Source organism: Lagopus leucura, unplaced genomic scaffold (genome assembly GCF_019238085.1).
Source record: "Lagopus leucura isolate 7727_CA_CO unplaced genomic scaffold, USGS_WTPT01 Super-Scaffold_100004, whole genome shotgun sequence".
NCBI classification, from domain to species: domain Eukaryota; kingdom Metazoa; phylum Chordata; class Aves; order Galliformes; family Phasianidae; genus Lagopus; species Lagopus leucura.
This window is the reverse complement of record NW_024962264.1, coordinates 5214023-5229199: the sequence shown is the minus strand read 5'-3', so window position 1 is coordinate 5229199 and position 15177 is coordinate 5214023. Positions and strand designations below refer to the sequence as shown.

Sequence of the window (15177 nt, the reverse complement as noted above, 5' to 3'; positions counted from 1 at the left end):
TATTTTGGAAGGTACTCACACAGAGTGTGCCAAGGTCTCAGGAAGATTGGAGTCATACCACAGAAACACACTAAAAGGCAAAAGCTTGATTAGTACAGTTAAAAAGAAAACCAAATTAAACCAGCCAACAAGCAAGAGACCTTATGTAATCTTTACTGCAAAAATGGAAGTGAGGAAAAACAGAACTAAGGATCACAGAATGGCCAGGGTTGGAAGGGACCTCAAGGAACTTCAAGCTCCCACCCCCCTGCCACACGCAGGGCCACCAACCTCCCCATTTCATACCAGCCCAGGCTGCCCAGGGCCCCATCCAACCTGGCCTTGAACACCTCCAGGGATGGACTTGGCATCCACAGCCTCTCTGGGCAGCACCTCGCCACTCTCTCTGTAAAGAACTTCCCCCTGACATCCCACCTCAATCTTTCCTCCTTCAACTTTAAACCATTTCCTCTTGTTCTATCCTAAGGATAATTACCGGGAAAGAAAACAAGTAAAATGACAGGCCTTACAGCTTGGGGATGCTTCTTTTTCCAAGAAAAAGCCCAAAAAACAGATGGAGATTTCAGAGTGAAACTGGACAACTAAGAAAACATCACTATGAACACCAATGTCATCTTATGAGAACTGCGAACGAAGGGAGAGCGAAGGGACAGCGAAGGGCCATCTGCGCTGTCAGGGCGTTGGCCGGTCAAGCTCTGTGCAACAAGTCCAGGCGTCACCACGGACACGCAGAAGGCGGCCGCCTCATCGGGCCGCAAAGCACGCCCGGGACGGCTCGTCTCAGCCCTTCCTATCACGAGTACGTCCCACAGCGCAGCTCCGAGCGAGCTCCTCTACCTGTACCTGCACTGCTGCCTTCAACCCTTCAGCTACCTCCACTCCAACCCAGCCGGGCCGGGACCGCCTCCCTCACCGGCCTCTCCTTCAGTCGGCCTCCCGGAAGTCACGCCCCCCCGCTGGAGGCGGGAACCGGAAGTTGGGGCCGAGGCCGCAGCGCGGACCGTCCCGCTGATCCCGACGTGCGTGAGGGAGGCAGGAAGCCCCGCCCCCAGGCTGCGGGGGCGGGGCTGCGGGCCGCGGAGCGATCGTCGGGCCGGGGGCCGAGGCGCCGTGAGTGGCCTTTCCGCCACCCCGCCTCGCCGCCGCGGGAGGATGCGCCAGCGCCTCCCCGAGGAGCAGCAGGTAGGGCCGGGCCTTCTGGCAGCGCGACGTGATACGAGGGAGCGCCGGGTGCTCCTTTGCGGCGTGGCCGAGATGGCGGTTGCGGCCGAGTGAGGGCCGAGCGAGAGGCTGAGCGGCGTTTCGCCCCGTCTCGGTGCTGCGAGGAGCTGAGAGCCGGCGCGGGCTCTGCCGGTTACCTGTGGAGAGGGAAGGGAGGGGTGCCCTGCGGATACCCCGCCCGGGTGATCCTGAAGCGAAGTAGAAGAACCGCGTGCCCGTCGTCACGTAACTGCCCAAGACCTTGCACGAAGTCGTGCCGATGGTGGGGACGTGTTCTGTGTGGGGTAATAAATGTGCTGTGTCACACTTTCAAGCGCTAACCGAGGTAAATCGAGGCCATGACAGCGGGAGCGAGCGGTGATGCTTCTTGTTCAGTTCTCTTTTCTTGGTAGACCCGTGATGTGTCGCATGTTCTGTATCCCATGGCAACATAAATGCTTCTCTGCTAGAGCAGTTATTTGAACGGCAAAACGTGTTGGCACGGCAGATTTGAGAGTAGACGCTTATCAGTACCCATTATTTGTCTGTTTTAAAAAACTTCAGTGTACTGTAATGTAAAACGTAAAACAAGCTTTCCATGGGGAAAACTGTCAACTGGCACTATCATTTATTTCTAAGCTAAAGTCTTAGACTGGTAAACTACTTTCAATTTGATGTTTCTTTTATTAGCAGACAGACCTAAACTTGCAGCTCAGTATTACGGGCTGTCGGGGGGGGTATTTCTGCTTTGAGAAAACTGCAGCTAGCCTGGATCTCAAAGCTTGAAACAAAATGACTTTGCATCTGCCTGCAATGCTTTGGAAAATATGATGTGTATTGTGGCAAGGAAAATAAAAAGTGGTTTTTGTTTCCTTCTGTTTACTGTTTGTATAGAGCCCCCAATACAAGAAAGACAGGGAGCTGTCGGAGAGGTTCCAGAGGAGAGCCACAAAAAGATGATCAGGGGACTCGAGCACTTCACCTATGAAGAAGGCTGTGGGGTGACCTCATTGCAGCCTATCAGTACCTAAAGGGAGTCTACGAACAGGAGGGAAAGCAGCTTTTCAAAAGGGTAGATAACTGCAGAACAAGGAAAAATGGTTTGAAGTTGAGGGAGGGGAGATTTAGGTTGGATGTCAGGGGGAAGAGTCTTGTTGGAGACCTGTGACGTGTGGTGTTGCCCAAGGGTTGGTGCTGCGTCCAGTTTTGTTTAACATCTTTATCTTTATTTACCTTGACAAGGGGATAGTGTCCATCTTCAGCATGTACACCAGCGATATAAAGCTGGGAAGAGTGGCTGATGCTGTGCTGGCTGATGCTAGAAGGCTGTGCTGCCATACAGCTGGGCTGTATGAAACTAGATGAGATTTAACAAAAAAAAAACACATAGAGTCTTGCACCTGGGAAGGAATAACAGTGAGTGTCAGTATGGTTTGGGGGATGACCTGCTGGAGAGGAGCTCTGGCAGAAAAGGGCTTGGGGGTAGAGAACAGGGTGGCCATGAGCCAGCAGTGTTTCCTTGTGGCCCAGAAGGCCAGCGATATACTGGGATGCATTAAAAGGAGGGTAGCCAGCACGTCATGATCCTCCCCCTGTACTCTGCCCTGGTCAGACCTCATCTGGAGTACTGTACCCAGCTCTGGGCTCCCCAGTACAAAAAAGATGGATCTTTTTTTAGTGGAAGGCCACTAAGATGATAAAGGGTTGGAGCATCTCCTTTATGAGGAAAGGCTGAGTGAACTGGGTCTGTTCAGCCTTGAGAAAAGAAGATCCAGAGGGGATCTTATTCATTTTTGTAAATATCTTAAGTGTGGGAGACAAAGGGGCATTGCCAACCTCTTTTCAGCAGTTTGTGGGGACAGCACAGAGGAAATAGCCATAACTTGGAGCACAGGAAGTTGCTCACCAATATACAGAAGAACTTCATAGTGATGGAGCACTAGAACAGGCTGCCCACCTGGGTTTTGCAGTCTCCTTCTCTGGAGATAGTCAAGACACTCATGAACACCTACCAGTACAGCCTGTTGTGGAGAGCCTGCAGTGCAGGGCGTTGGACTCGATGCTCTCTGGAAGTCCCTTCCATCCCCTACAATTCTGTGACCGCGTGTGTGTGCACCTTACGTTGATATTTGGATAACAGAGTTGTGCTATTTGAATGTAGGCACAAAAGCTGGGACTGCTGTTCCAAATTGGCAAATGTTGCCAAAGGGCATTCTAGGAACATTCACATTTATTTCTCTCTCACCTCATTTATGTGGCTTCATATGCATGTGGATAGGTGCTCCTGTGCAGATCAGGTATTCAGATCAGGCTAGAGACTTACTTGGTAGTACGAATATTTGTAACCTGCTCATAATTAAAAGAAAAAAAAAAAAAGAATTTAAGTTCTACTGTTGAAGTTGTTTGAATAGTTTCATAGCTCTCAGACTCTGGGCTGTGTGTTTCTCAACTCCTTGCTTAGTCACCTCATTGGCAGCTGTAGCAGCCTGCACAGGGTCAGCAGCAGCGGTGATCGTGTGTACAAGTCTGCTTTTACACCCTGCTTGTTCATTTTCCCCCAACTCACACCTCAGCTTTACACCTCTGTGCTGTGTAGCTGAGCTCCCTGCAGCAATCTTTCCTTTACAATGTGAAAACACAGCTTCTGTGTTGGCCAGCTTCTGAAGCTGCTGGTGCCAGGCCAGCTCTTTACCTGTGCTTGTGAATAATGAGGTGTGTGTAGTGTTTTGTGCTTGTTCCTATTCCAGGCTTCAGTAACTTCTGAATATTAGAATATACATTACAAACTTTCATACCTATTTAACTCGAGTCCTGTTTCTAAACATTGGAAACCTTTGTAAAATAATCTGAGAATGATTAGAGAAAAAAAAAAAACAAACAAACACATTTAAATAGATTTCAACAGAGAGATTTATACAGGTTGTAAAAATAATGCTGTTTTGTGGAGCGTATTCTGCTTTAAAAAGGTGAAAACTCAGAAATTGGCATACAGCTTGGAGATAATGTTTGTATTTAATGGCTCAATAATAGCTGTTGCTATTGTGAGAGACAATGGAATTGACAACGGGTTTTCTGGGCTTCATGCATAATAGAAACGATTCTAAACAAAGCCATTAGGGCAGTTCTAAATGTTTTCAGCTGCAGCATCCACATTTGTTTATATCATGTAGCAAATAATCTTCAATACATGCTTACGGAAATGAATTGAAAGAAGAGAATGTGTAACTTCATAGAAAGTTAGACTTTTTAATGACTTCTGTAGTCTGATCAGCTATTTCCTCTTGAACTTACTGGATGTTTAGCTTTTTAATTTGTTGTGCATTTTGCTTAGGCTTTCTAGTTATGGAATTAGACTGTGCACTATTGTGGTTACTTTTTTTTTTTGCTTGTTTGTCATAATTTTTTCTAGAAGTTAATGAGAGTACTCAACTATGCATTTGGAGTGTTTGTACCACAGTACAGTCGAATGAAGAAACATTTCCAGGTCCAAATAGTGAAAATAAAATTTCTCTTCAGTAATGCATTTAAATTACAGATGCAGCTCCTTAGCTGACGCATTATTTTGTCATCCTGCCAATTAAAATCCAAGTTCTCCTTCTCCTGAATGATAGTTCTCTTCGAGCTCCTTCCACTCCTGTCTCCAATTAGCGTTCTCTGCCAAATTTGTTGGGTTTTACTGATTTGTCTGTAGTTCTTGATCTACTACAGCATTTCCCATGAGGTTTCTATTATTAGTTTGTCTCCTGTGTGCATGCTGGGGAAAAAAAATGTAGTTCCCCATGCGCTTCCAAACACTCATTTTTACTTCATAGAAGCATACAATCACCAAGGTTGGAAATGAGCTCTTAAGATCATCCAGTCCAACCATCCACCTACCACCAATATTGCCCCACTGACTACATCCCTTCTCACCACATCTAAACTTGTATTGGATGCCATTTTGTGTCTTGCTGAATTTTTTTTTTTCATTGTAATTTCCAAAATTCAAAAGCTCTCAAGGAACCACTTGGTTTTTTTTTTCCCTCTCCTAAGATAACTGACATTAATCTCTGCTTTCAACTTGATACCTCTATTTAACATAATAACTTCACTTTAGGCCCTCCTGCTGGAAACCTGTCATCCATGTGTAGGACCTGACAAAATAGGCATAATTTTAGAAGCTGTACTTGACAGTTCAGCTTTGCACCTGGGGAGAAGATATTCCATGAGAGGAACTTGGTTTGCATTCGGAACTGTTAATGTGCTTGATGTAGAGCATGCTTCACTTCTGGTGGTGTCAGTGCCTCTGGGGCTTTGCTGCTTCTTTCTTTTTCCTTTTTCTTTATTATTATTTTTTTTATTATTATTTAATGGATATATCTCCTGCCGTTAGCCTGTGCATTCATATTTCAAAAAGGAGAAAGAAAGAAACAAGCAACTGATAACCTATGATACCAAAATATCAGAGATTAATATCACAAGCTTCTTACAATGCTGTGTTGACAAAAAGCAGGTGGCTTCTGTTGGAGCCAGGATGGGCAGCTGTCAGCTGGGTCCTGCTATTGGTTGCACATCTCTTCAGTCCTTCCTCACCTTGCTTTTTCTGATTCCAGTCTCATAAACCTCATTTGTAATATTGCCTGTCAAGATTGAATACTTTCCGGGCGATTCTCTGTCTGCTGGGGTCAGCACTGATGGTTTTGTGTCTTGGCTCCTAGAGCCTCTTTACTATGATGGCCTCTTACTTGCTTTCTATCAAGTTTTCTTTTACTTCCTTGACTGCTTTCAGATCATACAGATATGAATGCATTGAACTCAAGCAAAATTATCTGGAAGGCCGTCAGTTCAGATGAGATCCTGAACTGGTGAGTCTGAGCACATAGCTGAAGGCTGTCTGACCATTTCTCTGCAAAGATGAAGGTGGTATAAATGATAGAACTTCAGGTAGTTGTGTAAAAGCTCAGCTCAGTTTTTTTTTCCCTGTGCCTCTCAGATACTTGCAATATAAGGTCATGTTCAAAAGGAACAGAATGCTATAAAAGCAATAAAGAGAAGATTGCATACTGTTGCTGGTCCTTTTTCATCAAACAGATGTGATGGCTGAAGACTAAACAGATAAAACGTGTTGTCTACAATGGCACCTGCAGTCACAGCTCCTGTCCTTGAAAAAGGGACTGAGTTTTGCCGTTCAATTCCCCTAACAAATTTCAGTTTCACACTCATCTCAATGCGATCACAAGAAGAATCCAAAAGGAGTCCCTCTTTTCTTTCCTGGGCAGAGTATTTATAGCTGTAGATACTGAACCATTAGTTTAAAAACTAATCCCAAATCTTAGTTGCATTTTAAGCTTGTATCTCAAGTGGCAACCAAGGACCATTTCTTGATCGCGACTCAGCTAAGGATCGGTGCTTGCTTCTGAAGCTTAAGCTTTCAAGTTACATTTGCTTTTACATTTAGTTTAGGTTTGTACAAAGGGATTATCTTCTATTTTATTTATTTATTTATTTTTAAACACAAAACCCAAGCACTGAAAAACTTAACCACTGATTTCACTGCTTATTACTGTGCAGGATGCACAGTAATGCAAAAAACTGCTCTTTGATTGCGACAGTGGAGATTTTTCTCATGGGTCACTAAATGAGATAAGGTTTAAATCTGAGTTTTTGGCTAGTTCAGCCATTTTGGTTTGAAAGCAACCAAACAGTATTTATTACAGTAATTTGGTGAATGTGAAAGCATCAGTCCCTTCCAGCAAGCTGGATCATGTGCTTCTGCCAGGTGGTGGAAACTCTTTGGCTACTGTGGGTAGCCATAGCCTTAGGGGTTAGGATACTTTAGAGTGGAGATGAGCTAGTTTTGAATACTTCAAGTCAATAGCCTTAATGTTTTTCATCATGTGACTGAGCGCATGTGTTCAGTATTCAACTACTGTGTAAGCTGTCAGGTCTCTGTCATGGTTTTTTTGGTTTTTTTTTTAAAGAAAAAAAGCTTGGAAGATAAAAAGTGCTGTAGAATGAGTATTTGGTATTGATTCCTCTTTTGTGAAGGTCAGAAGCAGTGGTGATATTACGTATTGGTATGTATCATTGAAGTATAGCTTTGTCTGTTTGTTTCTGTGCTTGTCCCTGCTTGCTTTCTTGTGTAGGGAACACTTCAGGTTGTGTCTCTTTACACCATCAAGATTAATTCTTTCTGGAAGTAGCAATGAACAGAACAACAATAAGCTTTTTATATATGTATATTCTTTGAAATTTCTTCTACTTTGAGAGTACCTACTGCATAAATTGAATTAGTTTTTAACATGTAATCGATACCTGTATATTTTTTTCACTTAAGGAACTTCATTCAACTGGCTTTATGATTTATTTCCTTATATATGACCTGTAATTTGGCCAGAATCCTTTCTCACAGTATGACTGCAACAGGAGCTGTCCTGTTCCTCAGATTTGTTCAATTCTTAATTATTTGGTTTCTTGTGTATCCTTCAGAATTTTTGTACCCTGTGCTAACTTGAGGAAGTTGAGGAACTAATAAAAAAATCTAATATCTCCCATGTTTAGCTTGAAGCATATAATTTTTAAGCCATTTTCATGAAGAAATATATTCTGCTAATTACAGGAAAAACACTGTGAGAAATTTCTCAGTTCTTTCACCCCTTTTCCAAAACATAAGTTTGGAAGCTGAACTGTATAATCAAAGAATATTGGGATGCTATAACCCCAAGATAAACAAGAGAGTGAGGCAAAGCAGACTATGATAATTAAAGAGAATAAACAGAAGGCTTACCCCTATCCTGGGCTCACTCACAAAACTCCAGCAGAGCAGATCTCCAGAAGGGATCCTTCCTCCCTGGTAGCCAGCTCTTAAACAGGTCTAGGAATTGCCTTCAGCTGTGCTCCTCTGGCTGACTCACGGCTCGCCTCAGGTGAGCAATCAGAGGTTCAGGCCCTGACTCAGCAGTTCCCATACACTGGACCATGTTCTTGTTAGTTCTCTTCGTGTGACAGAATGAACAAATAGGGGGTCAGTCCTGTCTCGCTCTAATTTATAGGATGGAGAGGAGGTTCTTTTATTATCTATATACCCAGCATGACATTAAGAAACAACGGTTCAAATGTTGGTCCGACCAGTTTATTACAAATCTTAATTAATCTTCTATGATCTTCTAAATAAATCTTCTATGATTCTATGATTAGGGAAATGGGGAAGGGGAGGATGGACACTATTATGAATTAGGGTAATGGGGAAGGAAGGAAGGAGAGCAATAGAAAAGATAGAAAAGAAGAAGGAAGGAGTCTGTATAGGAAGCAAGAGGGAGATAGGCACCACCATGGATCCAGCGTGGTTCATAGTTGAGTCTTTGATCTTCAGTAGTGGTGGGTCGTCGGGCATTGCTGTTCTGTTGATGACGACGAGGAGAACAACGACGAGAACGACGACTACGCTGACCATGGCGATGATGGCCCCTTTTCAATGGTTTCAAAGTGGTCAGTCAGCCGTCTTTGGAGTGACAGCTCAAATCCAAAATGGTTGAGTCAGCTCTCCTTGGAGTGGCAGCTTCTTGCTCTGGGCTCCCAGCAGAAACTCCTTTGTTCCCATCTTCCGGGCCTTGCCAGCAGATAAGAGGGAGCAGGGATGCCCATCTGCATCCTGTTTCTCACAGAACACGATGGTATCATTGCCCAATTTTCCCATACCGAGCTGGAGCTGTTTTGTCACAGGACAGATCTTCCGCCAGTACAACACTCCTGAGCACTCTCTTCTGAAGGCAAGCAGCTCTGGAGGAAGGGGCTTTCAAATGTTCCCAAAGTGAAATTGATTGTCACACGGTTAGCACCCATCACTTGCCTCCTCAACAAATCACTCAGTGTTATCACAAGAAAAACCTCAGGAAGCAAGCTTTGAGCCAAAAAACAAAGAAGGGTTCTCACACCACCCCGTGGCTCAAAGATTGCTTGAAATGAAGCATAAGTGACCCTCCACGGTGGTGAGCAAAAGAAAAGGGAGAAAATAAAAAGACAGCAAAGAAGCAGGAGGGGGAGAAGGGGAAGCTAATTGTTACACAATTACTACAAAAGATTTCTTGGGCTTGGTTACAAATGTTGCCCTGATCTGTTGGACTTGTCCATCATTAGTTTAACTGGTTACAAAGTACATGGAGGATACAACACGTGTAAGTTGAATAAAACATGGAATCATACTAGGTACAAACATCAGAATTGCAACAACACACAGTGCAGAAAATAGGATATGTTTGACCCATGGGCCACCTGGAAGCCAGGAGAAGGAGTCGAAATCTAGGCTTTTCCAGGTTTGGACAGGAACATGGGCTATTTTCCATATAGCCTGGGCAATTTGTTTGACAACTTTACCATTATCATCAATCTTTAGACAACAATTAGAATCATTCAGTTTGCCACAGACACCACTCGGTGATACCTTAGGAGTGGTGACACGAATGTTACCTGATGAATAAAAGGTAGAAAGTGAAAAGAGACAACCATACATTTGGCAATGACCATACAGTTAACAATAACCAATATTAATAAATAAATACATAAAACAAGCAGAGGTATTTGTGTCAACTGCTTTTCCCACCCAGGAACTCCCAGTGTAAGCCAGGATCCAGATGGGAATTCTTCAGTAGAGACTGTGGTGTTTATGGACAGCCATACAATGTTACACTTCAGTTAATTCATTAAAGCTTATCTAGTCTAATTTGACAGTATGTGGACTTGCCATGTAATGTTTTCTAAGATGATTTAGTGTCTTGAGAACTTTCCACTTGAGCATTTCCAAAGCAATTCAAATGCTGAGAGATATAAATATTAGTTTGGCAAGTTCAAGCATTGTTACAGTCCACAGAACTTTTCACAGTGTAGTGTGTGCAGGATAGCCCCACAGTACAAACCATCAAAGAAGGGTAATCCCAAAAACATACACATCTCCTGTTAAAACTTAGGCACTGTCCAACAGCCATGTTTTGGATGGAACTCCTGGACTGGTGTGACACCAAAAGCATCAGTGCAAAAGGCTTTCTGATAGATTTCTTCTGTGACAGATATTAGATGGGTCCCTTGATTCATTTCCCAGTTTGTTAGGAATTTGGAAACACTGTGGAGGAGTTGCATGCAAATCATAATCAGTTTGGTAAAAAGGGGTGAAAGAAGGCGTCAAAAGAAATGGTATCACTGTGCAGGGAGTACCAGTAAGCCAGGATGACTGTAAAAACCCTGAACCCAGTTGTGAAGTTTAACAGATCCAAGGACTGATACCAGTCACCACCCACACCCACAACAATACTAAACATAGCACTACTGCAACCACAAAATGCAATCAAGAGGTACATCCAGTATTCTAGTGTGATCAAATCTGCAGTATTTCTGTCACAAAACACAAATGGTTAAAATCAGCTGTTAGCCTTTTTGTGTTCTGTCCAGGTCCCACGGGGTCTTCTGTTAAATAAAAGAAGACACCAACTTGCCCTTTCTGGGCTTTGTTAACGTGGTTAAAAGATGAGGAAATGAGTTGTATTTGGAATTTCTGATTAGTTTATATCAAAGATCACATTTCAAGGTTCTTATCATGTAAACCCTTTAGAATTGTATATATTTTTTTCTTCTTAAACTTCCAGCAAATGACTCCTCTGTTGCTGCTATTACATTTTTTCAACTATAGAACACATTCATATGTGTGAAGATCACATTCAACATTTTTATTTCATCTGCTTTTGTTTTACGTCTGCATAACCTCTCTCAGTAGGTACTGTCCTCATGTAAGTTTTGCAGGAAGCTTTGCTTGAGTTAAGGGACAGATGGCTGACTTATGTGCTTTAGGAACGGTTGGATACTCGTGCAAAGTGGCAAAGATCCCACTGCTTACATCCCTGTGTTCTATGTGAAGAGATGGCCCTTTGCTTGCCACCTGATTTGTTTTGTCTCACCTCTTTCATTGTGACACACAGACTATCGAAGAACAGCTCATAACTTTAGCTTTCTTTGTGTGATTCTGCTGACATCTTGCATCTTCTTCTGGCATTGCATCTTTTCCAGACTGAGGAGTTCTGGTCAGCTTTGTTGGCCTAAAGAAAAAGTTGTAGCTATTCTGTAATCTTCCATATATAATCTTCTGTAATTTGGACTTCTGACAGTATGAAGTTCTCACCTGATTATACTTTATATCAGATTAATTGGAGAACTACTGGTGCATATTAAGCTCTTTGTCATTTCCTTGGCATCTTGTTTGTGAGTGGCAGGAGTCACATCAGAACCCACACGGAATTGAGGGTTGATTCTGTTGCCTCCCTGCCCTCAACATGTCTTGATTCACAGCCATCAGTACAGAATTTTGTGTTATCACCAAACTGCTCATGCTGACAGTTCTATCTGCAGCTACCCAGCAAACTTTGTCACTTAACTTTTCATTCCTTCTTATGGTAACTCGCTTGCTGCTTAGAAGACTGAGCTGTTTGCCAGTGCAGAGTTTCAACTCTTCAAACAACTCTTGACATTGGCCAACTGGTTTAGGTATACTTCATGAGACCCAACAGCTGGGTAGAGGAGAGGGATTGGAATTAGAAGTCCTATCACCTATTTTTAGAGCTGCCAGTTGGCTGGATGTTTATGGGGGATATTTTAGCATTGTAGCAGTTACAGGGAATTGTTAGAGAATGTGAGGATAAGCAGAAGAAAAAGTGCACGAGGAAAAGATCTGGATTTGGGGGGAGCATCTCATTCCTTTGGAGGGAATGAGGTATTTCTTATTATTGAAAAAAGGTGGATGATGCTTTGTCATCTACTGCTTATGAATACAAAACATTTTATCAAAAACCAGTCACTGCTATATATAATACATTGCTGTATATAGTACAGTCATTGCTAAAGTGGTTTTAATTGTAAAATTCTTTTCCTGATACACCTTGGGAAAACAATACTAGAAATTGTTTGGCTTTTGCTGGAAAGGCAGAAGATTCATAGCCATAGAAAAGATCACAGTCAGGTATGGGATAAAGACTGAATCTTATTCATACCCCCCAGTTACAGTTGAAAATCCAGCCTGGAGTAGAAAGCTGGAGAAGGGAAAGCCCTGTTCTGCAACCTGAGGACTTCTCAAGAGAACTGCAGAAATGTTTTTGGTAGTACTCATTGTTCAGGTGTTGTCCTTTGCTTTTACTTGAAAGCAACTTCTTTCTGTTTCAGAAGCCAAGATATTAACTGTGAAGGAGGTAGTTGCATAGTTCCACAGTTCCATGACTTTTCTGACATCGGGCTGCTGGGAGCTAATAAAGTATGATGATGTTTGAGAAATGAGAAATACAAGACATGCATAGGGTAAATTAGAGCATGGAATCAAGATGTGGCCACGACTTAGCTCCTTTCTGATCAGGAAGTCGTTTCTGTGGCTCTTAATTTGCAAGGCCAAGGATTGTATGCAAAGTGTGTGCGTATGTGTTTTGAAAGCTTTGTGTAGATGTGCACATTTTGAATTGTTGTCCCTTTTACTATTTTTTCCTTTCAAAATAATGTGCACAGCTGTGTTTGTGGGACTACAGCTTTGGAGTGTTTGGAGTGAAACTAAGGAGACACAGCACAAAGATAAAATTGGTTTTGAACCTGAGCACTGAATGGATTTGGTGCTAGCACCGTGGTGTGGTGCAGTGCATGTTTGTGTGGGGCATGCACATTTCAGCCACATTTACTGAAAGTGAAATACTTTCTTAAATGTAGGAGAGCCCAAGAAGAGGGGTGAAGAAGCTTCGACCAGTTAAATGTCAGAAAATGTTTGTCTAAAATGCTTATATAATACTCTGTATTACTGCTACATTTATGTAAGTTTAAATCATAATGTTTGTTTCATTTGATATAAACCTCAATCTGTTTTGCATTTTCAAATATGAAGTAACACGTTTTCTTTTCGTAGGTTATAAAGCAGCTAAATGGAGTCTGAGCAGCTGTTTCATAGAGGCTACTATCGAAACAGTTACAACAGCATAACCAGTGCAAGCAGCGATGAGGAGCTTCTAGATGGAGCGGGTGTAATTATGGACTTTCAGACCTCTGAAGATGACAATCTCTTGGATGGTGATGCATCAATTGGTAAGTTAATGTTAATTTAACCTTAAAAACTCAATTCTTGGTCACTGGCTGGGCCTGAAGATTGTGTGTTAGTTCAACTGTTTTTTTTCCTCTTATGACTCTGATTTCAACAACCAGTGAGGTGAAGCTGAGAGATTTCCATGGTTTTACTCAGAGCTGAGATTCATTTATATTATAGAAGTCTACATCAATTTTAACTGTTGTTGCTGAAGTGTAAGGCAAATTCAGCAGGAAGGTGGATTTTTGTAATGTTGTCAGACTACAGTTTTTTCAGGGCACTGATTGAAATCAGATGATTATGTGAGCTGAAAATGATTTACAAACACGTGATCTTACTGGTATTCCCATGTCTAGGTACTTTGATCTGTCTCTGTGGGTGTCTGTGTCCTGAGTGAGCTTGGAGCTCAAGCTCAAGCTTCAAGAAGCGATGGTGCTTCTTGCTTCAGTAAAGAACTGAGTTGCTTATATTGTGACTTCAGTGTGAAGACAGTTTACAGTCTGGCATATGGTGTTAACGTAAAATTGGCAATAGTTAACCTTAATATGACAACCTGTAAACTGGTAATTCAGAAGCTGCTGCTAGGGTAGCTTGTATCTGCTCGCAGCGATAGCAGCAGCACTGCTGAAGAATATATGCCAGCAGATAATAATGCTCAACACTGCAGACACCCAAAACGGTCTTTACTTGTGAGCTGGTAGTCCTTTGTCTAAAGTAAGGTGAAAGACCAAAGCACTCCATTTTTAGCCTCCTAAAGGGGCTCTTAAGCAAAAGCACCGAAATGTGGCATTGTCAGCTAACGTTGTCATTATTTGGGGAACAGAGTGGAATTTTCAGCAAGTGCAGGTGGTTCTATTTAAAAAGAAAATATTATCACACGAGAGGTTAAATGTTCAAGAAAGATCTAGAGGTTGTTTACTTTTCCAGCAATACATGGATATGTATGCTTTTTTCTACTTGGCAATCACAGTTTATAAAGAATACAAAGAAAAGGAACTTTTCTGCCATTAAGAACTTCAGTTCTCGTAATTTTGTTAGCTGTTTATTTTTGTTTTCCACAAATGCAAGCCAAGTCTTCAAAGCCATTTTACACCATTGACATGGTTTCTTTTCTGCACATAGTATAAAACTGACTCTGACATACCTCTCTTTGAAATTATGTACACCCTGTTTTCCAAGTGAGTAATTACTGCGTTAAAAGACTCATTGTAATTTTTAGGTAAAGATTACATTTGCTCTCACATGATTCCATACAGAAGGGCACGTGAAATAATTGGTATCAATCATAAGAGCAAGCATGAGACACATCTGGTTTCTTTGAAATAGCTCAATGTGCAGTTATCACTTGTCTGCTTTTTTCCTATCTAATTGTAGTGAGGGCTGCAGACTCTTTGCCTGTTTTTCATATTAGTAATGTGGCTGAAAATGGGATATCTGACAAGACAGAACCATGCTTTCTTTACCTTTTTTACTGATAACACATGAAGTTAATTCTGTTAATCTGTCAGGAACACAAGTAGCCATGCACTGTGTTTGCATGGGTAACTAGCTAATTAACAAGGTTCTTCCTTCCCGGACTTCAAAAATCCCTAGCAGAAAACAGTGACAGAAGAGTTAACTGGAAGACTTAAAGGTTAAAGGGAGAAGGGGTTAAGGAGAAAAAAAAGAGATGATCTTAGTTATTGGATGTGTGAGATGTGGGTGTTTGAAGTATCTTTTGTGTCTTACCTGTTCATCGCCATGGTGATTCTCCTTAGTTCAAATGTCATGCCTTGCCATTGATCCGTAAGGTTTTTGATTATGAAATACAGTATACTGTGATGTTACTTTTTTAAGCATGATTATTGTCTATGATCTGTTACTTTTTTAACAGGTTTATTCTCTAAAATGGAAATTCGCTTCGT

At 42.1% G+C, this 15177-nt stretch overlaps 2 protein-coding genes across 12 annotated transcripts in view; one reads left to right on the top strand and one right to left on the bottom strand.

Moving 5' to 3' along the window:
• The window catches only part of NEK1 (NIMA related kinase 1), a 42094-nt gene extending 41145 nt beyond the window's left edge, over nt 1–949 (bottom strand). For 6 of the 10 annotated variants that reach the window (XM_042870813.1, XM_042870803.1, XM_042870809.1 and 3 more), the window contains exons 1-2: nt 844–942; nt 20–70 (exon numbers count right to left, since the gene is read on the bottom strand). The gene's annotated coding sequence lies outside the window, so the exon portion shown is untranslated. Of the gene's footprint in view, nt 1–19; nt 71–509; nt 728–837 lie in introns of those variants that run through there. The other 4 variants (XM_042870804.1, XM_042870807.1, XM_042870808.1 and 1 more) reach the window with 4 other exon arrangements.
• Nucleotides 950–1096: 147 nt separating this feature from the next.
• CLCN3 (chloride voltage-gated channel 3) overlaps nt 1097–15177 on the top strand; it is a 48121-nt gene continuing 34040 nt past the window's right edge. For both annotated transcript variants that reach the window (XM_042870668.1, XM_042870670.1), the window contains exons 1-2: nt 1097–1182; nt 13100–13275. In XM_042870668.1, coding sequence (XP_042726602.1) covers nt 13116–13275 — 160 coding nt within the window. In that variant the 5' untranslated portion in view covers nt 1097–1182; nt 13100–13115. The remainder of the gene's footprint in view (nt 1183–13099; nt 13276–15177) is intronic.